We start from the raw sequence: 23,250 nt of genomic DNA on the forward strand, positions 1-23,250 counted from the left end.
AAGCTGGAAGCTGAATAATGTTGGATTAAAATTACACTTAAGCCTAGAGGATCAGCTGACATAAGAGGAGAGTTGATATTATTTTGGTTTAGATTGTGCAGATTCTATGTTCCTCTCAAATTGTTCCTTCCTTCAATTTTTGAAGATTGCAATGATCTTGCACTATTATACCAATGTGTAATGAACTGTTACTGGCAGTATCATATCTAAATAATTTAATAATAGTCTGGCAAACACAATAATTTCTTCTGGTGGTGAGAGGCAGTGCAATATCTACATCATCTCAGAGTGTTTGTGACTGCAAGGGTGTGAAAATATCATAGCAGTTTCTCTTATTAGATGATGCATACAATATTATACCTGTCTACCTGCTACTAAATTGAAATCCTCTCTTATTAAATTTAAATCTTGATTTAAAAATAAAAAATACTGTGAACATTTCTGTCTTACTGTCTATCTTCAGAAGCCTTGGAAATTTACTGCTATTTCATTTATGGCTCTTCTTATGTCATATTAGCTAATTATCATTATTATTGAAATGCACTCTTTAAGTCTTGTACATTTGAAAATTAATACTCTCTTTTGGTATATGAGAAACAAAGTATTTTTTTAGGACAGCAGTAGAATAATTCTGTTGAACTCTAGATCTCTCATATGCTGCCAAATTAGACGCTGTGATACTTACAAAGCAAAATAGGCATTATTTGGCTTAGTTCCTAGACTGCACCAATTAATTGTTATGAAATGAAAAATTGAAAAATCAAAAATAATCCTCTCTAATCTCTAGTATAACAGACACTGGATACAATCCACTTTGCCTGAAACAAAAATACACAGAACCCTAGACAGCCTTGTGTCTAATGTCAGTGGCAATGTGATTGATAAAAAAAAACTATACTAAAATAAGCCTCTTTAATAAATGAATACAAATGAATGTAAATCAGATTTTTGTTCCATTAAGCTTCAGTAAAAATGCAAATACAAAGATTGTGAGAAGTAGTTAATCCTGTGTAAATGTGGTAACACCTGAGAACTTTCTCATCCAAAGCTGTATTAAGGAACACACCCAAATTTGGGCAAGAGTTTAATATATACTAATTTACTCCCATTTTAAGGGCCCTTTACACTGCCAGAGTGGGAAAAAGGGACCTTAATGTACTTGTGACCTTTATTCTGTGAAACACATTTATAGAAAGGTACTTGGGCTCAGTTCTCACTTTGCATCCTACTGCATCTCTCTGAAAAGTGTAACCTGTTTTTAAGACACGTTTGATGGCAGCCTCCATGCCTACATTATAGCCTACAATATTCTGCCATTCTTCTAAAAGTATGAATCCACCCATCATAAATTTTTGGCATGGTGGATCCTTAACTGAGTGGTTTAACTAAAATATGTATTTTCCCACTTAAATCTAGTTATTGCACTATGTCAGAAAAGGGCAGATATGGAGTCAGGACAGGACCAGATGCTAATAACTTTATAATAATCTGAACATTCCTCCATCAGCTGGGCTCCTTGTAGAGTAAAGTGCTACTCACTGTGAGTAAGAACATTAGAAACTGGCAGAGAAACCTGTATCTTCAGTTTCTGTGTAAAAAGAGAGAAAAAGGGAGAACTTACCTGAAGAGATTTGCTGTGTTGGGGAATGCTGAGACACATATACTGCACTTTGTAGTGTAAATTATGGTCCTTGGTGAGAGGACCATACTGCAGACGGTAACTGTTCCCTGATTCCTCCAAGTGGCCAGGCCACTCCTCCATTGTGCTATGGTGTCTTTTTAGGATCAAAGGGGTTAAAGTGCGGAAGTGGGAGTCAGAAGGTCTGGTTTCTGAGGTTAATTCTTTTAAGGAATTCCTGTGTTAATGTGGGCAAGTCACCTATGATCTAGTTTTTAGAGGTGCTGAGTACCTGAAGCTCGCACTGATTTCAATAGCTGCTGCAGGTATTAAGAACCTCTGCGAATCAAGCCACTGGCCTCTATTTTGCTTCAGCTTCTCCATGGGTAAATGTAGATACGTTTTTCCCCCTTTCGTCACAGGGTTCTTATGAACATTAATTCATGTAAGCAAGCTATTTGTAAGGTTCCCTGTCAAAAAGACTCTAGAAGTGCACCTTTTGTCCTGAGCAGTTAGGAAAAATTGGGGGTTCTGTAGGTTGTTTCCATTAAGAGAAGAAATTGGTGATGGATGGAGCCAGGTATCTTTTATTCAACCCTCTTTGCTTACCAAAAAAATGTCCAAAGTTCTGTTTTCCTGAGCACAGGAGGAATCACACAACAGAAGATAGTTTCTTAGTTCACAGTTCCAAGCTTCTTTCAGCCAGCGCTCTGCCCCAAAAGCTCTCTCTACTTTTTTCTCAGAGCCACACTTTCAGTGCTTGTTCAGGGTGTGTCCTTGATGCTCCTCCTCTGTGTCTGTTTCTGTGGTGTTTCTCCCTGCTTCTCTCTTTCATACATATCCCTCAACTAAAATTATACCCAGTGAAACCCCTCTGCCCACATGTGCCTTGCATGTGCCTGTGTAGTGGGTAATCACATGTGCCTATGTTTTGGGTGGAGACTGCTACCTGTTTCAGCTACCTGGTTCCATAAAGGAGCTTAATTGTTTTTTACATTTTTCTAAATGAAGGCTTGAACACTCAGAGACCATTGACTAGCTCAAGACTATTTAGCTGTCTCCAAATGTAGCCTTACTAGTCTTGCGCATACTTAATTTCTGTATATAATGAAGGGTGGCTGTTCTACCCACCTGTTTCAAAAAAATATAACCCAACCCACAATAATAATTAATACATATATTGTGGCAGCTGCATAACAGGGAAATGCTGTTTTACACACAGTTCTTTCCATTGCAAATCCTGTGCTCCTTTTTGCATGGGATCTCTTAAGTTTTTCTCAGAAAGGAGAGAACCATGTATGGTCTTTACGAAAAATAAGTTAGAATTGACTTTTTTTTAAAAAAAAATGTCTTAAGCTCCTTCAGAGCTGATATCAGTAGGGAGCTCTGCAGCTAAATAAGAGAGCCAAGTGTACCATACAGTAAGTAGAAAATTTGTGTGATGCTCTCTAGAGGACTTTGGATCCAGCAGTCAATAAGGATGTGGACAAATACAAATTGAGGATGGCACAGATACTTTGCTATTTGTAGTGTTAAGAGCTTGAATGTCACTCACTTTTTGGTGGTATTTATAATTTTCAGAGAACTCGTTCTCTCTACCTCACCAAGTCCCAGAGCTCTGCTCTCCTCAGACAAGCATTTTTAACCCTATTGTGGGACCCTGGCACATCTTTCTGCCTTTTGGCCTGGGTCCCCATGCCACAACTTTTAAATCTCATAATTGCTTGGGCATGCACTGTGACAGAGCCCTAGATGAAAGTTAGGGCACCAGAGCTAATATTTAAGTTCCAGGGCTGCTGCCATTCCTGAAAAAAAGGAGTTATAGATAGAGGAGATATTGGAAAATTCAGTGAAGTTACAAGGAAGAAGGACGATGGGTTTCAGTCTGACACCTTAACCACCCTACTCAGTCCTCTCATGCAAACTCTGAGTGTTTGGATCTGTCCCTGTTCTGAGAAATTCAGTGCATGGATTACTCTGATCCTTTCATGCAGCCTTTTCCATTGCAGCTGATTATTAATATATATTCATAACTGTTTCAGAATGCTGGGGGGGGGGGGAGACAGAGGGAGAGGAGATGGCAGAATTTTGTGCATACAGCATGATTCTCAGGAAGCTGTTGTATTACATTCTGTGTCAGAGGTGAGGTACAATGTACAGACAAAAATGTGTAATAATGCCTTTCACTTCATTGACAGCCCTATCAGAACATATTGCAATACTGCTGTATCGATAACTCTGCTGTACAGTTATGCTGTTGATATGAGAATTCATTATGTATATTACACACACACACACACAAATATGTTAAAAAAATTATTCCAGTTACAAAGTCAAGCACTCAAAAGTTAGGAAATGCCAATTTTAAGACTGCCTGTTCAACCTTAATTCCCCCCGAAGGTCCCCTTTAAATGTGCTTTCTGGGCACTGAAAGAGGCAGGGGTCCTGTGGGAAAAAATAGCACATGATCACGAATTGAAGACTGTATTATTATGACCAGGTCCTGAATTATGGTTTCAAGGGCAACTGAAAATCTGGTGTATCCTAACTTTTTGAGGGATTGGTTTTGCAACCTAAATAACCTTCTTTTAAGAAGGGCTTTTTGTGTGTAATTTCCTAGTTTTGTTTTTAAAGAAAAAGGTAAAACCAAATCCTATTATGTGCAGCTGTAACAAACAACCCGCTCTGCATCACGAATCTCCAGGATGGTTGAATCCTGACCTTGCAGCACTGCCGTACAGGCTGCTACTACTTGAGCTTACAGGACTTGACAATTTTAGCTGGCAGCAGGAGAAGGCTGTTTACTAAGGAGGAGTGCATTCTGGGTCCATCCAATGGTCAGAAGGAAGCCCCGCCTGGCCTGGCTTTGTCTGTCCCTTTCCCCCAGAACTGGAGGAGCTCGTACCTCACATGTTTTCCCTGGAGTCTGGGGATTAGCTGTTGACACCTTATGGTGGATCTATGGAGTAGCTGGGGGAATCTGGCCCATCTTTCTCTTTCTTCCCCCACCCCCAATAGAGTTGCGAGAGCTTCTGCTCAATGCAGTGATAAAAGGTTCACTGGGGCCATGTGCTGGGTCTAGGGGCTTAAAGGGTGGGGCAGCCTGACCTTGTTGTCTTCTGATACACTCTGCTCTAGCAGCTCTCTGGTGATGCCAATGTAATGTGTGTTGCTACAGCTACTTTTGTCGCCGCATGAGACCAGCTTTGGAAGGTTGAGTAACTTTGCCATACTGTCATTTGCTATTCAAAAACATACTCCTAATTAAAAAGCAAAGGAGTACTTGTGGCACCTTAGAGACTAACAAATTTATTTGAGCATGAGCTTTCGTGAACTGAACTGTAGCTCATGAAAGCTTATGCTCAGATAAATGTGTTAGTCTCTAAAGTGCCACAAGTACTCCTTTGCTTTTTGTGGATACAGACTAACATGGCTGCTACTCTGAATACTCCTAATTGAAAGCGTGACCAAAAATTCATGGGAGTCATATATGAAAACATATGAGTTCAACAATGATTGCATTTGGCAAAAGTGCATGTCTGTTGACAGATCTAATCCTCATGAAAAAGAAAGCAGAGCTGAATATAAGTTCCTCCGCTTCCCCAGTTACAAAAGAGACCTACCAAAATGTTGCTATGATGGACAAGTATTCTTGCCAGCAAGTTAAAGAAGTATGGGCTTGATGAATGGACTATAAAGTGGATAGAAAGTAGGCTAGATTGTCAGGTTCAACGGCTAGTGATCAATGGCTCCATGTCTAGTTGGCAGCCGGTATCAAGTGGAGTGCCCCAAGGGTTGATCCTTGGGCCGGTTTTGTTCAATATCTTCATAAATGATCTGGAGGATGGTGTGGATTGCACCCTCAGCAAGTTTACAGATGACACTAAACTGGGAGGAGAGGTAGATATGCTGGAGGGTAGGGATAGGACACAGAGGGCCCTAGACAAATTAGAGGATTGGGCCAAAAGAAATCTGATGACGTTCAACAAGGACAAGTGCAGAGTCCTGCACTTAGGACGGAAGAATCCCAGGCACCGCTACAGACTAGGGACCGAATGGCTCGGCAGGAGTTCTGCAGAAAAGGACCTAGGGGTTACAGTGGACGAGAAGCTGGATATGAGTCAACAGTATGCCCTTGTTGCCAAGAAGGCCAATGGCATTTTGGGATGTATATGTAGGGGCATTGCCAGCAGATCGAGGGACGTGATCGTTCCCCTCTATTTGACATTGGTGAGGCCTCATTTGGAGTACTGTGTCCAGTTTTGGGCCCCACACTACAAGAAGGATGTGGAAAAATTGGAAAGAGTACAGTGGAGGGCAACAAAAATGATTAGGGGACTGGAACACATAACTTATGAGGAGAGGCTGAGGGAACTGGGATTGTTTAGTCTGCAGAAAAGAAGAATGAGGGGGGATTTGATAGCTGCTTTCAACTATCTGAAAGGGGGTTCCAAAGAGGATAGATCTAGACTGTTCTCAGTGGTACCAGATGACAGAACAAGGAGTAGTGTGGGAGGTTTAGGTTGGATATTAGGAAAAACTTTTTCACTAGGAGGGTGGTGAAACACTGGAATGCGTTACCTAGGGAGGTGGTGGAATCTACTTCCTTAGATACTTTTAAGGTCAGGCTTGACAAAGTCCTGGCTGGGATGATTTAGTTGGGGATTGGTCCTGCTTTGAGCAGGGGGTTGGACTAGATGACCTCCTGAGGTCCCTTCCAACCCTGATATTCTATGGTTCTATGACAAAGATCTTCAGAAGAGCAGAATTTAATCTTCAGTCAGGAAAGATCATTTAGCAGAATTGTAACCGCACATGTAGCTTTATCACCACTAATGGAAAAGGTGTAGAAGTCTACAAATTGCTTCCCTAATGTGGTGTGAAAGAGATTATGGATGGGAACAGAGCTGTCTGAATTTAAATCTATGAGAGCTCACTCTTTAAGTACCTTTATTTCAAACTTAAATCCTATTGTTTTCTCTGGGTGGCCTTAATTTTAATTTTTAATCTTAAAAATATTAATTAATTCCTGCAAGTATAGAGCTTGTTGTTTTCTGTGGGTGGCCTCTTTAGGAAAACAACACACCTGCCCAACTTGTTGTTTGTGTGTGTTTCCATGATGTCATTGTTAGCAAGGGGTGAAAAAAAATCCTTGGTGAGAACAGAAAGATTTTCAATTTGAAACAAGAGTGATGGAAAAGGGAGTGAGTTATAAACAAACTGTGGGAGTGTTAATCACTGAATAACCACCCACGTTCAATCGCATTGCTCGAATTCAGCAAAGAAAGATACAAAGGTATCTTAGTAATGAATGATCCCATAGACACAAGATAACTATCTCTTGGGGTCATCTTAAACATTACAGAATGGGAATTGGAGGCACATTTTAAAGAGATAAAAGGATAAGAGAAAGCATAGTTGTCCCGATCAATCAGATCTAACCAAAAATGATAGCTGGCTGACTTTTTTGGTGATATCTCATTAAAAATAAGGTCTTAGCTGATTTATCTGTACTTATGGTTTTTAATTTTGTCTTTTGTTAAATTAGAATGATAAATTTGACTTGCTTAAACAGAGAATTTAAATGCTAGAATCGTAGCTTAGGCTGGTAGAGTTCTGTCACTATATTACCATCATGTAGATATTTGAATGTTATTTGGTCTTAAGATTTCCTGCTTAATGTGTCCTGCTCAAAACATAGGGATTCTTGAACAATTGTTAGTTTTGAGGATCCTGAAATGTGTGAGGTATTTCACAGAAACCAGTGTAGACACAGTACCTACCCAGAAAAGCTTGCAGTTTAAAATTAGACATGACACTGCAGCTAAAGATAATAAAAGGCTAGGAAGGGGAGAGGCAGGACACTAGTACCATAATAAAGGCATGTGATTACTTGGTTCAGGCATGCACACATCTCGATGGTTCTGAAATATATGTAATTTTAATATCTAAATGTATTAACTAGAATTGGTTTGGGAATTTTCAGTAAAACAGTTTTTCATGGAAAATGCTATTTCATTGAAATATTTCACGGGCATGTGTCAATTTTGATGAAATTTTCTATGTAAAAATTTTGAAATGATTTGAATTGAAATAGAGTATTTTGTTTTGACTTTTTTGCTTGTTTCAGTCTGATTTTCAGTTTGTTTTGGTTTGACTCATTTTTTTAACTTTTAAAAAACTTTTCATTCATGTTGATCTTACATTATACATCTGTGTGTATTGTAATATTTCAACATTATCAAAATGACTCAGCTCGAAAGAAAATTTCAAAATGTCAGAATTTCCTGTGGGACCAGCTCTAATATTAACTCATTTGTGGGTAGACTACAGAAATGGGGATTTTGAAGAGGCAAGGAAGATGGTATGTTGAACAGGTTTGAAAGTGTTTCCATTATAAGGGGCAGCATGGCTGGCAGAGGGAGAGTGGGAGAAGGAAATAGAGAAGGCATTGAGATTGGTTTTACTGGTGAAGCAAAGAGGGATCATGAAATAAGACAAAATTTTAGCTATTAGAGCTGTGAGAATAATGTTTTCTTTTAGTTCTCTGGGAATTCCAAATAAAAAAAAGTCATTTTGTGTTGAACTGAAAACAGGATTTTTCAAAATGTTATTTAAAATCCTTTTGGGATAATGGTGCATTTTGTTTGACATGGAAGAAAACATTTCATTTTGATTTCCAACATTTTTAAATTTTTATATTAAAAATAAAATTAAATGGAATTTTGAAATGAAAATGTATTTATTTCATTTTTGTAAGGTTTTTTTCAATCTAAACAATTCAGCAAAATCTAAACAAATTCACAAAATGTTTCAGTATTACCAAAGGTGCATTTTATACTGAAAGAATGTTTCAGTTGAAAAAGGTTGCCCAACTGTTATAGCTATAGGCGAGATCTGAATGATGTGGTGAGGCAAGCATTAAAAGGTAATAGTTCTAGTTGGAGTCACCAAAAAAATACCTGAAAGTACTCAAATTGTCAAGTAAAACTAGTGTGTGGCATTATTTATTTTTGTATAATTTTGAAGGAACCTAACACTGTGGTGTGTGCATATCAGGTCATTAGAGAGACCATCTGTCCTTTTTCTTCATGTAAGATATCACACAGAAATATGTGGGTACTTTTTTGTAGTGAAGGTGAAATGACCTGAAAGTAACCCGTATCATCACAGATCTGTTTATGGTTTTGGTCTTGGAACAAATCAGAATCTGACTTGTTGAGCTAACATACAAAAGGAAAACATACTAAAAATGATGAAGACATTAACATCTCCTCTGAAAGCTTAACTCTGCCACTGCAGTGGCCTTTATGAAATCACAATAGACATAGAGTTTCAAGTCACAATGAGACATGTTGTTCAAAGCCCAGTGAGCCATTATCCTTTTTCTTCAGTTCATCCTGGAAGGTTTACTGAGATATGAATAAAGAAAATTTAAATAACCATCTGCAAAAGGATCAAGTGTAAGATACAAGCAAATACTGTTGCAGTGATGATTAAGTGAATAGATAGTACCCCCTACAACCTAAAATCCCTAAAGCACAGAACTTGAGAGAGAAAGAGTTTAAAATGGAATAATAATACCAGAGAAAATTATGTGAATTGGAGCCTAAGCACTTTCTAATGGTGAATGTTTAGCTGTGAGAGCTTATTATAGAAGAGTCTGGAAAATCAATGGCCAAATTAAACATGTTGAGTACTATAGAAACTTAAATATTTTGTAATGCTTTATGTTAGGTACTTATAAGTACAATACAATAACAGTTTGGATGTACTATGAGGCTACAACCAGTAGCATTAATTTTATACTTTGATTTTTTTAACTTATAAGGGTACTGAGTGAATTTACTCCCTAGCCCCCACAAGACCCCTCATCTATATAACTAGAGTTCTGTTGTCTGGATGTTCTATAATGAAACAGCATTGCTATGTCAGATGAAACATTACTTTGCATGGGTTGCTGAACTGATAATAAAAGGCGAGGAAAAGAGAGATTAAATACACAATGAAATTTGTCTATGTTGTCTGAGTTGCAGCTGGCTGGAAGGACAGTACACTTTTTGTTTACTCTTCTCTGTTTTCTTTATTGCTTTTGGTTAGGTGTCATGTCTGAAAATTTATGAGGTTGAAAATTGCAATTAGTCGTGTCCACAAAGAACTGGTGTTAATTTGGAAGCACTGGAGATGAATGTTGATAGTGGTCAAGAAAGAAGGCCATTCATCAGTATCATATCAGTTGCAAAGGCAGTATCAGCAAAACTCAAAATATCTAGTTAGGAAAAAAAATACTTCCCCATAAATTTCTGTAAGAAATTTAGCTATGAGATTCCTGTTAAAGTTGTAGAGAGTCAGGTGCATAAAGTGAATTTCTTTGGAAATTTAAAGGACCATGTTTATCAGATTTTTAGTGCAGTACTATAAATACTAAATAGTAAATAGCACATCCAAGCAGTCTGAGATACTGTGGACACATATCATGACTTGTATTTACTCATATCTCTTGTATACCAATTATTGGGCAATTAATTGAATTATACTAAGAGAGTTGTTTTTGAAGTTGTTGCATGTTTTCACATTTTATTGCTTCAATATTTGGAATTTCTGCATTTTCATACCTGCTTGTTCTCACTAGTGCTTACTCTCTTATGCTCTAATTCAGGAAAGCGTTTAAGCACATGCTTAAATCAATCCCTGTTCAGGACAGCACGTGCTTAACATTAAATATTTGCTGAAGACCCATTTTCCCAAAATGATTTAAGTACCTACTTACAGTTAAGCACATACTTAAATACTGTCTTGAAAAGGGATGTTGTCATGTATTAGGATCTTAATAGCATGATCATTTTTTTCATGTTTTCTTTATGGAGGTGTCTAAACGTTCTGTGTTGCTGTCACTTGTGCAGCTAGACTGATGGTAACCATGTTCACAGAACTTGTACAGTCAGCCAGCAGTATTTTAACCATTTCTGAATAAGATATTTCTGAATGGCAGTGCACTAAACACCCGACAGGTACTTGTTCTTTCTAGTATAAAAGTATCCCTCTGGTAAAGGATCACTTTGCAAAAACAATACCTTTGCTTTGTATATCAAGTTTTCCTCTGTGATTCCTGTGCTACGTTTCCTAGTTTTACCAGGCTAAGTGCCCATTTTCTTTCTTTTCTTACCCATCTAGATCAAACAAAGTAGCTTACGACAATAGACCTGTATTTTTCCCCAGCTTCATTTCAGAATCAGAATGCACTTTGTGTCTGTTATAGGCTGTGATGTATGAAGCAGAAAGAAGATTGATTTTCACAAGCTACCTTGTACCTGAAGTAATGAGAGTGTCAAATTATTTGTTCACTGAGCAAACATGACAGGAATGGCATAGAGGGAATTTATATATATATATATATATATATATATATATTCAAACACATAGTGGTCACACAGGTGTTACTTTTACAAAGTGACCTTAGCTACCAGCGGGACACTTTTAAATCTGCATTAGTTTACAGAAGAAAAGGCTGAATAAAGCTGCACTGCTAATAAATAATGTAAGATTCAACATAATGCAGAACATAATTTAAATTGCTGCATTGTTTGTGTAAAAGGACTTTCAGCCCCAGGGCCATTCCTACTGATCATCTAGGACTTTTTAGAAATAGCCAATAAAATATTGACTGTAAAAGAAAAAGTAAGAGAATTCTGGTCTGTAATATGCTGTCAGTGGAAGCTTTTATTTCTTGAACACTAAATCGGTGTTTAATGGGGAAGCAGCCACATTTCTTCTATGTTTAAACATTCTCAGTGTGTACTTAGGACATGTGACATCCTCAGGGCATGGAAAAGGGACTTGTCTTCAAAAGGTAGCTGGATCTGAAAGGCACTGAAAATGTACAGGTTTTTGAAACATGAACTAATTAATATTAAGGCTTCATGGATGCCAGGTTATGTAAATGACTATAAATGAGACAAATGGATAGAGATCTTTTATTTCTATTTAAGCTGTTAACAGGAAAAAAATTAAAGTTATTATTTTCTTCCATTCTTTTGCTGCAGTAAGGGTTGCATATGGTTGCACTTTGCTTACAATAGGAAATCCAGGACAGTTTAATACTGGCCTACATGGCTAGAAGATGCTGTAATTCCCTGGTTTCAGAGTAACAGCCATGTTAGTCTGTATTCGCAAAAAGAAAAGGAGTACTTGTGGCACCTTAGAGACTAACCAATTTATTTGAGCATAAGCTTTCGTGAGCTACAACTCACTTCATCGGATGCATCGGATGCAGCTCACGAAAGCTTACGCTCAAATAAATTGGTTAGTCTCTAAGGTGCCACAAGTGCTCCTTTTCTTTTTGTAATTCCCTGGTGATTCTCCTTTACTTATGAGTTGTTGGAAGGGTTCTTGATCCTGAATTCACCAGTATGGGCTGAGCAAAAGGGAAACTTGTGAGCTTGTGCATGCTACAAAGGAGCTGAATACATTACTTACCCAGGTATTAGGAAAAAGAAAAGGAGTACTTGTGGCACCTTAGAGACTAACCAATTTATTTGAGCATGAGCTTTCGTGAGCCACAGCTCACTTCATCAGATGTTTACCGTGGAAACTGCAGCAGACTTTATATACACACAGAAATCATGAAACAATACCTCCTCCCACCCCACTGTCCTGCTGGTAATAGCTTATCTAAAGTGATCAACAGGTGGGCCATTTCCAGCACAAATCCAGGTTTTCTCACCCTCCACCCCCCCACACAAATTCACTCTCCTGCTGGTGCTAGCCCATCCAAAGTGACAACTCTTTACATAATCAAGTCGGGCTATTTCCTGCATAGATCAAGGTTTTCTCACATCCCCCCCACCCCCATACACACACAAACTCACTCTCCTGCTGGTAATAGCTCATCTAAACTGACCACTCTCCAGGTTTAAATCCAAGTTAAACCAGAACATCTGGGGGGGGGGGGGGAAGGAAAAAACAAGAGGAATCAGGCTACCTTGCATAATGACTTAGCCACTCCCAGTCTCTATTTAAGCCTAAATTACTAGTATCCAATTTGCAAATGAATTCCAATTCAGCAGTTTCTCGCTGGAGTCTGGATTTGAAGTTTTTTTGTTTTAAGATAGCAACCTTCATGTCTGTGATTGCGTGACCAGAGAGATTGAAGTGTTCTCCGACTGGTTTATGAATGTTATAATTCTTGACATCTGATTTGTGTCCATTTATTCTTTTACGTAGAGACTGTCCAGTTTGACCAATGTACATGGCAGAGGGGCATTGCTGGCACATGATGGCATATATCACATTGGTGGATGTGCAGGTGAACGAGCCTCTGATAGTGTGGCTGATGTTATTAGGCCCTGTGATGGTGTCCCCTGAATAGATATGTGGGCACAATTGGCAACGGGCTTTGTTGCAAGGATAAGTTCCTGGGTTAGTGGTTCTGTTGTGTGGTATGTGGTTGTTGGTGAGTATTTGCTTCAGGTTGCGGGGCTGTCTGTAGGCAAGGACTGGCCTGTCTCCCAAGACTTGTGAGAGTGTTGGGTCATCCTTTAGGATAGGTTGTAGATCCTTAATAATGCGTTGGAGGGGTTTTAGTTGGGGGCTGAAGGTGACCGCTAGTGGCGTTCTGTTATTTTCTTTGTTAGGCCTGTCCTGTAGTAGGTAACTTCTGGGAACTCTTCTGGCTCTATCAATCTGTTTCTTTACTTCTGCAGGTGGGTATTGTAGTTGTAAGAAAGCTTGACAGAGATCTTGTAGGTGTTTGTCTCTGTCTGAGGGGTTGGAGCAAATGCGGTTGTATCGCAGAGCTTGGCTGTAGACGATGGATCGTGTGGTGTGGTCAGGGTGAAAGCTGGAGGCATGCAGGTAGGAATAGCGGTCAGTAGGTTTCCGGTATAGGGTGGTGTTTATGTGGCCATTGTTTATTAGCACTGTAGTGTCCAGGAAGTGGATCTCTTGTGTGGACTGGACCAGGCTGAGGTTGGTGGTGGGATGGAAATTGTTGAAATCATGGTGGAATTCCTCAAGGGCTTCTTTTCCATGGGTCCAGATGATGAAGATGTCATCAATATAGCGCAAGTAGAGTAGGGGCTTTAGGGGACGAGAGCTGAGGAAGCGTTGTTCTAAATCAGCCATAAAAATGTTGGCATACTGTGGGGCCATGCGGGTACCCATAGCAGTGCCGCTGATCTGAAGGTATACATTGTCCCCAAATGTGAAATAGTTATGGGTAAGGACAAAGTCACAAAGTTCAGCCACCAGGTTAGCCGTGACATTATCGGGGATAGTGTTCTTGACGGCCTGTAGTCCATCTTTGTGTGGAATGTTGGTGTAGAGGGCTTCTACATCCATAGTAGCCAGGATGGTGTTATCAGGAAGATCACCGATGGATTGAAGTTTCCTCAGGAAGTCAGTGGTGTCTCGAAGGTAGCTGGGAGTGCTGGTAGCGTAGGGCCTGAGGAGGGAGTCTACATAGCCAGACAATCCTGCTGTCAGGGTGCCAATGCCTGAGATGATGGGGCGCCCAGGATTTCCAGGTTTATGGATCTTGGGTAGTAGATAGAATATCCCAGGTCGGGGTTCCAGGGGTGTGTCTGTGCGGATTTGATCTTGTGCTTTTTCAGGAAGTTTCTTGAGCAAATGCTGGAGTTGCTTTTGGTAACTCTCAGTGGGATCATAGGGTAATGGCTTGTAGAAACTCGTGTTGGAGAGCTGCCGAGCAGCCTCTTGTTCATATTCCGACCTATTCATGATGACAACAGCACCATCCTGGCTACTATGGATGTAGAAGCCCTCTACACCAACATTCCACACAAAGATGGACTACAGGCCGTCAAGAACACTATCCCCGATAATGTCACGGCTAACCTGGTGGCTGAACTTTGTGACTTTGTCCTTACCCATAACTATTTCACATTTGGGGACAATGTATACCTTCAGATCAGCGGCACTGCTATGGGTACCCGCATGGCCCCACAGTATGCCAACATTTTTATGGCTGATTTAGAACAACGCTTCCTCAGCTCTCGTCCCCTAAAGCCCCTACTCTACTTGCGCTATATTGATGACATCTTCATCATCTGGACCCATGGAAAAGAAGCCCTTGAGGAATTCCACCATGATTTCAACAATTTCCATCCCACCACCAACCTCAGCCTGGTCCAGTCCACACAAGAGATCCACTTCCTGGACACTACAGTGCTAATAAACAATGGCCACATAAACACCACCCTATACCGGAAACCTACTGACCGCTATTCCTACCTGCATGCCTCCAGCTTTCACCCTGACCACACCACACGATCCATCGTCTACAGCCAAGCTCTGCGATACAACCGCATTTGCTCCAACCCCTCAGACAGAGACAAACACCTACAAGATCTCTGTCAAGCTTTCTTACAACTACAATACCCACCTGCAGAAGTAAAGAAACAGATTGATAGAGCCAGAAGAGTTCCCAGAAGTTACCTACTACAGGACAGGCCTAACAAAGAAAATAACAGAACGCCACTAGCGGTCACCTTCAGCCCCCAACTAAAACCCCTCCAACGCATTATTAAGGATCTACAACCTATCCTAAAGGATGACCCAACACTCTCACAAGTCTTGGGAGACAGGCCAGTCCTTGCCTACAGACAGCCCCGCAACCTGAAGCAAATACTCACCAACAACCACATACCACACAACAGAACCACTAACCCAGGAACTTATCCTTGCAACAAAGCCCGTTGCCAATTGTGCCCACATATCTATTCAGGGGACACCATCACAGGGCCTAATAACATCAGCCACACTATCAGAGGCTCGTTCACCTGCACATCCACCAATGTGATATATGCCATCATGTGCCAGCAATGCCCCTCTGCCATGTACATTGGTCAAACTGGACAGTCTCTACGTAAAAGAATAAATGGACACAAATCAGATGTCAAGAATTATAACATTCATAAACCAGTCGGAGAACACTTCAATCTCTCTGGTCACGCAATCACAGACATGAAGGTTGCTATCTTAAAACAAAAAAACTTCAAATCCAGACTCCAGCGAGAAACTGCTGAATTGGAACTCATTTGCAAATTGGATACTATTAATTTAGGCTTAAATAGAGACTGGGAGTGGCTAAGTCATTATGCAAGGTAGCCTGTTTCCTCTTGTTTTTTCCTACCCCCCCCCCCCCAGATGTTCTGGTTTAACTTGGATTTAAACCTGGAGAGTGGTCAGTTTAGATGAGCTATTACCAGCAGGAGAGTGAGTTTGTGTGTGTATGGGGGTGGGGGGGATGTGAGAAAACCTTGATCTATGCAGGAAATAGCCCGACTTGATTATGTAAAGAGTTGTCACTTTGGATGGGCTAGCACCAGCAGGAGAGTGAATTTGTGTGGGGGGGTGGAGGGTGAGAAAACCTGGATTTGTGCTGGAAATGGCCCACCTGTTGATCACTTTAGATAAGCTATTACCAGCAGGACAGTGGGGTGGGAGGAGGTATTGTTTCATGATTTCTGTGTGTATATAAAGTCTGCTGCAGTTTCCACGGTAAACATCTGATGAAGTGAGCTGTGGCTCACGAAAGCTCATGCTCAAATAAATTGGTTAGTCTCTAAGGTGCCACAAGTACTCCTTTTCTTTTTGCGAATACAGACTAACACGGCTGTTCCTCTGAAACCAGGTATTAGGAGCATTTCCAGGGTACCCACACAGGTTTGCCACATCCATCTTCTGGTGGGCCCCATCAGGATATGAAGCAGTGGAGAGGGCCACTGACTCTATTTTTACACAAGTTTGTAAGTTCTCATGACAACTTCTTTGATGAATTATGGAGACCAACCTTAGAGATTTCTAGAGACAACACAGTGTTCTAGAGTTTCCCTTTGCAGTCTCAGCTGGATTTGCATCCTGAGAAAAAGACATGCAACTGCTAAGATACTTCTAGCACAACTACTTATAGTGTTCTAGGATTGGGCTGTAGTATAGTGTGTTAGTGTGCTACTGGTCTACATATTAGTGGAAATATTTATTCTAAACCAAGTGCAGCAAATTAATACCAGTATTCATTAGATAATGGTGTTAGTGAAGAACTGGTCACAGTGCAATCATCTCCCACTCTCCCACTGTTGAAGAGGGTTATGTTGTTGATGTTTCTTTTTTGTTTCAGTTGGGTGTGTGCCTGGAGTCTAGGGACAGTCCATGCTCCCTTCCCCTGCCTACTGATGCACTGAAAAATAAATTCAAAAGGGCCAGTCTTACTATTCATTTTCTGGGTTTACATGTTGAGACTGCATTGTTTCTAATAAAAAATGTCGAAAATGTTCCTGTCAGCAGTTTTCAATTAGAAACAATCAATACTTTGTTTCACACGGAATTTTTGAAATTTCATTCCATTTCAGAATGAAATTGATCTTGAAATTTCAAGTTTTCCTGTAAACTTGATGTTCTGGTTTTTGAATTTCTAGCTGATATAACACAACATCACTGGAGTCTGGCAATAGATGGTACCATGGTTTCTGAAAGGGGTCTCAGAAAAAGAATAAAGGAGAAGAGTGCCTAAGAGGAAAAACTGTTCAGGTTAATAGCTGCAGTTTGTTTATGTAATTCTGTATCTTCCTGCATAAAGTTTGCAAATAACTTTTTCAGACCTCATTGACAGTGTGACACATAGAAGTATTGGTAATGGACTGATTTTTACTTCTGGGACCCAGTCACCTGACTTGGTCAGGGTTACAAAAAGGTTAACAGCCCTGTTTCAAGGCTGCGGTCAATATTTTCTGGCTCCACTGGCCACTTCATGTTGAACTTTAGGCTGTTTTGGAAAACAAATGCAAATACAATTTATTAACCAAAAGTAACCATCACAGACTAATACAGCCAGATGATGATAAAAAAAACTACACACAGACATACCTAGGATTGGGTTCAAGATGTCTAAGTCATTAACTTTAACCTCTCAAGATTGTCTGAATAGATGATCACTTTTTCTCAGAACCATCCCTTTCACAATAGCCTGTTAGGCTGCTGAGAAGAACCCACCAGCTCAAACCTGTGTTTGCTGCTCTGGTCTGTTGCCCTTAGCAGTGTCTAGGTGGGTATATGTTATTTCTGTAAGCACATGAACACTGCCAGTAGCATGCTGGCTGTTCTCAAGAAATAGAGAGCCAGTATTCTTGTAGTAGGTTATATCTCTCTGACACCCTTGTGGAAAGAGGGTGGGTGCCGCTCTTGTCTCAGAATCCAAAGCACAGCTAGATATCTGTGGGGGGTGCCTTATGGGGATGGGTGGGTGTAAAAGTAGTCCAAACAAAAAGTAAGTATACTTCCACATCCCACAGAAGTCTACAAGGCCTTTGGAAGGAAAGGGAGAAAAGAAAAACAGAAAATAATGTGTTCTTCTCCTTTCTGAGAGGGCTTGGTCAGCCAAGGCTCTCCGGTTGTTTCCCCAGTCAGCAGATCCTGCTTCCAGCTCCTGCTTCAGGTATGTCCATGACCCCAGCAGAGTTGCAGATCAGGCTGAGCAACAGAGCTACCAGGCCAAGAACCCTCCTGCTGATTTGCTGTGCACCAGGCTCCAAAGACTCCCAGCCTACTTCTGCTCCAGCCTTGCCTGAGCCCTTTCCCATATTGTCCTTGCCCTGCACTAGCCTCACTCCAGTCTTGTCATTGTTAGCATGACAGGGGAGTTGCCATTTAGTTAATATGTCAAAGCTGAAAACTCTTATTTTTTGTGTGCAGGACAGCCCTTTTTGGGGATTGGTAGGTCAATGGAGCTGCTGATTTCTAGGTCATCACAGTCCCGCAAGCAAGGGTGGCAGCAGGAAAGGCATGTGTCTTTTTAACCTTCTCCTCCTGTTACCTGCCATAAGGGGCTGCTGTTTACAGGCAGACTGGTTGTCCCCCTCCTCTTTGCCTCTCTCTGCTGCTATTTTCTCAAGTCCTAGCTCTGTGTCTGCAGTGTGTCTCATTGCAGAGCAAGTGGAGAAGATCTGGCAACATCAGAGGTGCAGGGGGGGGGGGGTAGCATTAGACCCCTTGGAGTGAGGCTTGGTGTGCATGGGAGGGAGACTTCATTTTAATGGAATTTTGATTGGCACCAGCATCACAACAGGTGCGGTGGAGGACTGGGAGTGAAAGAATTAATTTCTCTGCTGTTCACATATATGGCTATAAATCAACAGTGTGAACATATATCTCTGTTTACATTTTTTAATTCTTTGTTTAGAATGACAAAGAATGAATTTCCCTTCAGTTCTGGGCACTTCAGAAACCTGTAGCCGATGGCGAATAAACAAGTAGCTTTCCGAAAGAACAGGAACATTCGTGCAAAGAGGAGCAAGCCGATGTCAGAAATGCAGTGAGGTTCATAGCATACTGTGATTGCTACTAAGATTATTAATCAGTTAGACATTCAGTGCACAAGCTATCAGCAGAACACTGGATATTGTACTCCCCTAGGGTCGGTGTTACTCCCCTACACAATCCCAGAGGAACACACCTTATATAGTAAATACATTACTTCTGTTAAAGAGCATTTAATTCTTTGTTTGTTCTGAATTCAGGTGTTAAAGGGCTTTGGTACACATGAATTGAATTAGATTAAAATCTTCTCATTGGTCTGTTAATTTGAATCACATGTTTTGTACAGGTGGCTCAGTTTGAAATCTTACCTATGTTTAATAAGATCATACCTGTCTCTCCAAAGGAGATTTAAATTTGCGGGTCTGCCATCTGCAACACTAATGTGCAGGGTCCTGGTATGGAGAGACCTGTGCAGAGGTAGGGAGAAACTGAAGAAACTGGGATTGCTCTTAAGTGGAGATAGATCTGGAACTTAACAGTCTAATGCTTAATGCTGAGTGACAGCATAGACTGCTTTTTCATAGCACTTGTGGTTGTCAGGGTACTGCTGTGCATGAACGGAGCGAGAGAGAAAGAGGGTGTAGTCTTTTTTAATATTGGCTTCTTATGAATGCAGTAGGGGAGAACTGTAGAAATTGCACAACAGTACTGAAGCGGTACAGATTTTTCTGCTCTGAAGCAAAAGGCAGCCTAGTACCAGGCATTGTCAAATAGTATTAATTTTGTTCAAATGGTCAAGTTTGCAGCTTTTTCAGTGTAAAAGGTATGTAATAGGCATCATGGTCCTCTTGACCTATCAGCAGAAATATGAACATCCTGCAGAAATGTTTCTTAGCCAGCTCTCTAGGGGTCTTCCATGGAGAGCAAAAAGCAAGAGCAGGTATCATCATAATACATCTCACCACCCTCTGCCGAACTTTAATTCTCTAGCCCGATAGCCAGAACTACTGTGCATGTTTTTTAGCACCTGGCGACCTACTTTGCATGGAGTTGCACTGATATAACCAATGCTCAACCTTGCATTTCATCATCGTGTCTCAGTGCCATCAAGTACTGCTGTAAAGTCACAATGAACACATCAGAATGCAATATCAGTATCTCATGTTTCAATTACTTTGTGATTTTCTGCAACTTTCTTTGACACAATATCACCTGTCTATTCTTGTCCATTGGCACAGACAAGGAATGATATTGGTCAATCCCATGTGTTTGGCTCAGCCCGTAAGCTACTGCCTCGTGTGTATCAAGCACCCTGGGGACTTCTCATGTGGTGGGGGTGCTGCATTTGCTGGTACTCTGATCAAATCCGTCATCATGACTTGTATGCAGGGCTTCAAAGAGTTACAGGTGGCCTTAAAGCCATACACTAAATGTCATTGCAGGAGAGTCAGAGGGCCAAATCAACCTTGGCTAATTCATGGTGATGCAGATGGCAAGTCTGCTCCGGCAAGATCTGCTGCACCCCAGTGTGAATTCACACAAGGGGAGAGTTGGCCGGCTTTCTATTGATGCCTTCCCTTGGGAGGCTTCTCTGATGGAGGGGCTCTAATGATGTCCATCTGGTACAGGGCTCAAATATTCTCTGAGATGGTCCTTCTGTAACCGGAAGGGGAAACGTTGGCAGGGAAGGGAGGGGAAGATTGCACTGATGCAGTCCATGCTGAGCCTTTTCTATGGCTCAAAAGGATTTCAGACTTCAGGGTTGTCAATCAAGCATCTTTTACAAGCATCACATTCAGTTTACAATGGTAAAAAGAAAAAAAATGTTTCATTTAAACACTTATTTTAATGTATTTTTATCTTTATTTTCAGGATGAATAAGAGATACTTACAGAAAGCAACAAAAGGAAAACTGCTAATAATAATATTTGTTGTAACATTCTGGGGGAAATTAGCATCTGGGGCAAACCACCACAAAGGTAAGAAATTCTGCTCTGAGTTTATTGTAGAACATGTAATCTCTATCAAAAGACTAGAATTGTCTAGCTTATTGGCCCCATGTCACTTTTTCTATGCTGATTTGCTTCTCAAGGTAGCTAGTCCACAAATCAGTGTTGAGAGAAGTGTCAATGAGCAGGGATATTTTAATTTCTTGAGGATTACTACCATGTGAATTTAAGTATTCTAATTCAATTGTTGTGAATGTCTGACTTTAGCAACTACTCTGTAATTTTGTTATCTAAAATGGTAAAGCTGAAAAATTGACTAAACACATAAAGAAGCTTCCTTCATAAAAATAGATACATCAGCCAGAACATGTAAGTGCTGTAGATGAGTTCTTGAAATGAACCTCATAAAGAAACAATCTTCAGTACCATGTATTCTGCTATTGCATGCAAACTATCTGTTAAGAGCTTTCAGAGTGGTAGCCGTGTTAGTCTAGATCAGCAAAAACGAGGAGTCCTTGTGGCACCTTAGAGACTAACAAATTTATAAATTTGTTAGTCTCTAAGGTGCCACAAGGACTCCTCGTTGTTTTATCTGTTAAGAGTAACTTCCTGGAGAGTGTGCACTGAACATTATTGTCTATTTCCTCAATAAAAATAAAAGAGCTGGGGGAGACCCCTGTTTTCCAGTTTCCCACTCTCTCTGTGCTTGCTAGCACTTGGACACTGGTGTTGTAACAGCATTTCCAGTAACTTTGGCTATATCAGCCTCCTTTCATCCTGGCATTTCTAGCCTCTAATCCAGCGGTGGGCAAACTTTTTGGCCCATGGGCCAAATTGGGGTTGCAAAACTGTGTGATGGGCTGGGTAGGGAAGGCTGTGCCTCCCCAAACAGCCTGGCCCCCACCCCTTATTAGCCCCCTCCCACTTTCTGCCCCCTGACTGCCACCTTCAGAACCCCCGACCCATCTAACCCCCCTGCTTCTTGTCCCCTAACCGCACCCCGGGACTCCACCCTCTATCCAACCCCCCTGCTCCCAGTCTCCCAACCTCTATTCACACCCCTGCCCCCTGACAGGCCCCCCGTGACCCCCCGCCTATCCAACCCCCCCTTGTTTCCAGAGCTAGACATGCTGCCGCACTGCTCGGCAGGAACTTGCATCCCCGCCGTCCAGAGTGCTGCCTGCGTGGCAGCATGGCTGTGGGGGAGCGGGGACAGGAGGGAAGGGGCCGGGGGCTAGCCTCCCCGGCCGGGAGCTTAAAGGCCGGGCAGGATGGTCCCATGGGCTGGATGTGGCCCTCAGGCTGTAGTTTGCCCACCTCTGCTCTAATCTATATATACATGAGGCTTGACAGTTCCTGGCAGCTTATAAATCTTTCTTCTTTTTTATTCCCTTTTTATGGCCAGGGCCCCAACCCAAGGAACGACTTCCCTTGACTTATGAATTAATATGAGACAACTTCCTGTTCTTTCTATAATCAAATACAACTTCAGAAGCCAACTGCAGCCTTTGCAGTACAATATGATTTTGTGGTTCACATCTCCCCCTGCAGTGTCTGCACATTGGCAATTTGTCTTTTGATTCCAGTTCAGAATAAACTAGGAAGGCATGAGTAAACTAGATGTGGGAGATGAGTGTCATTGAAAGTTATGGAGTTAAGTAGTAGGGAGTGACATAATAAAGAAAATCGTTACTTCTTTATATTAAAGTTTATTTTATAATGATTTTTGTGTGAAGAGTATTCTATGGGAAAGTATTACCTATATCTAGCAGTCAGATTTTTTTTTCTCTGTGGAGATATTTTCCTTCATAATTGATTAATATTTTAGGATGCAAAGGCATTTTCTATGCAATCTCTTTAGTTTTAAATTTAGTTGTGGCCAAAAGAGATTCTGACATGGTTCAGCAAACCACTGAAGCTGGGGTCACGCCTTGTTGGAGCCACGTTCAAAACTTTGTAAGCTTGTGTTAGTTCCTGATTCAGCCAAAATCCAGTTTAAACTGTGCTGAAATCTGGTTGTTACTTTTGCTGAAAGATCCTTGTATTAAGGATCCTTGTATTACGTATAAACCAGCTTTATTTTTTATAAAAACCTTTTTCGAAGATCACATCAGGAATTACCGCTGAGTAATTGAGAGGAAATGCTGGCCCACTAAGTTCAACTTTCCAGATATATGCCTACAAATGAGATCATAACAGGGGCTATTTCTTTTCTGGGCCACAGTTGGTATTCTGAATCCCAGACTTGGAGGAGAGAGAACTGGAAAAAAATTGATGTTGATGTTTTTATTTTACAAATGTGGGGGGAAGGAGAAAGCCAGGTTATTTTGTGTTCATATAGCTTAACAAAAGCTTTCTTTTTTACAACTGTAACTTTACAGGCCTTTAGCAAATAATGTGAAGGAGAGG

The 23,250-nt window shown here is 40.9% G+C and overlaps 1 protein-coding gene across 6 annotated transcripts in view; it reads left to right on the plus strand.

Annotated features, from left to right (window-relative positions):
- Positions 1-23,250, plus strand: part of TAFA2 (TAFA chemokine like family member 2) — a 298,856-nt gene that overhangs the window by 199,293 nt on the left and 76,313 nt on the right. For all 6 annotated transcript variants that reach the window (XR_012666481.1, XR_012666482.1, XR_012666480.1 and 3 more), the window contains one exon: positions 20,765-20,871. Coding sequence is in view for 2 of the 6 variants with exons in the window: in XM_048835952.1 (XP_048691909.1) it covers positions 20,766-20,871 (106 nt within the window). In the remaining 4 variants the exon portion in view is untranslated. Of the gene's footprint in view, positions 1-20,764; positions 20,872-23,250 lie in introns of those variants that run through there.

The sequence above is a fragment of the Caretta caretta genome, chromosome 1 (assembly GCF_965140235.1).
Source record: "Caretta caretta isolate rCarCar2 chromosome 1, rCarCar1.hap1, whole genome shotgun sequence".
Classification (NCBI taxonomy): Eukaryota; Metazoa; Chordata; order Testudines; family Cheloniidae; genus Caretta; species Caretta caretta.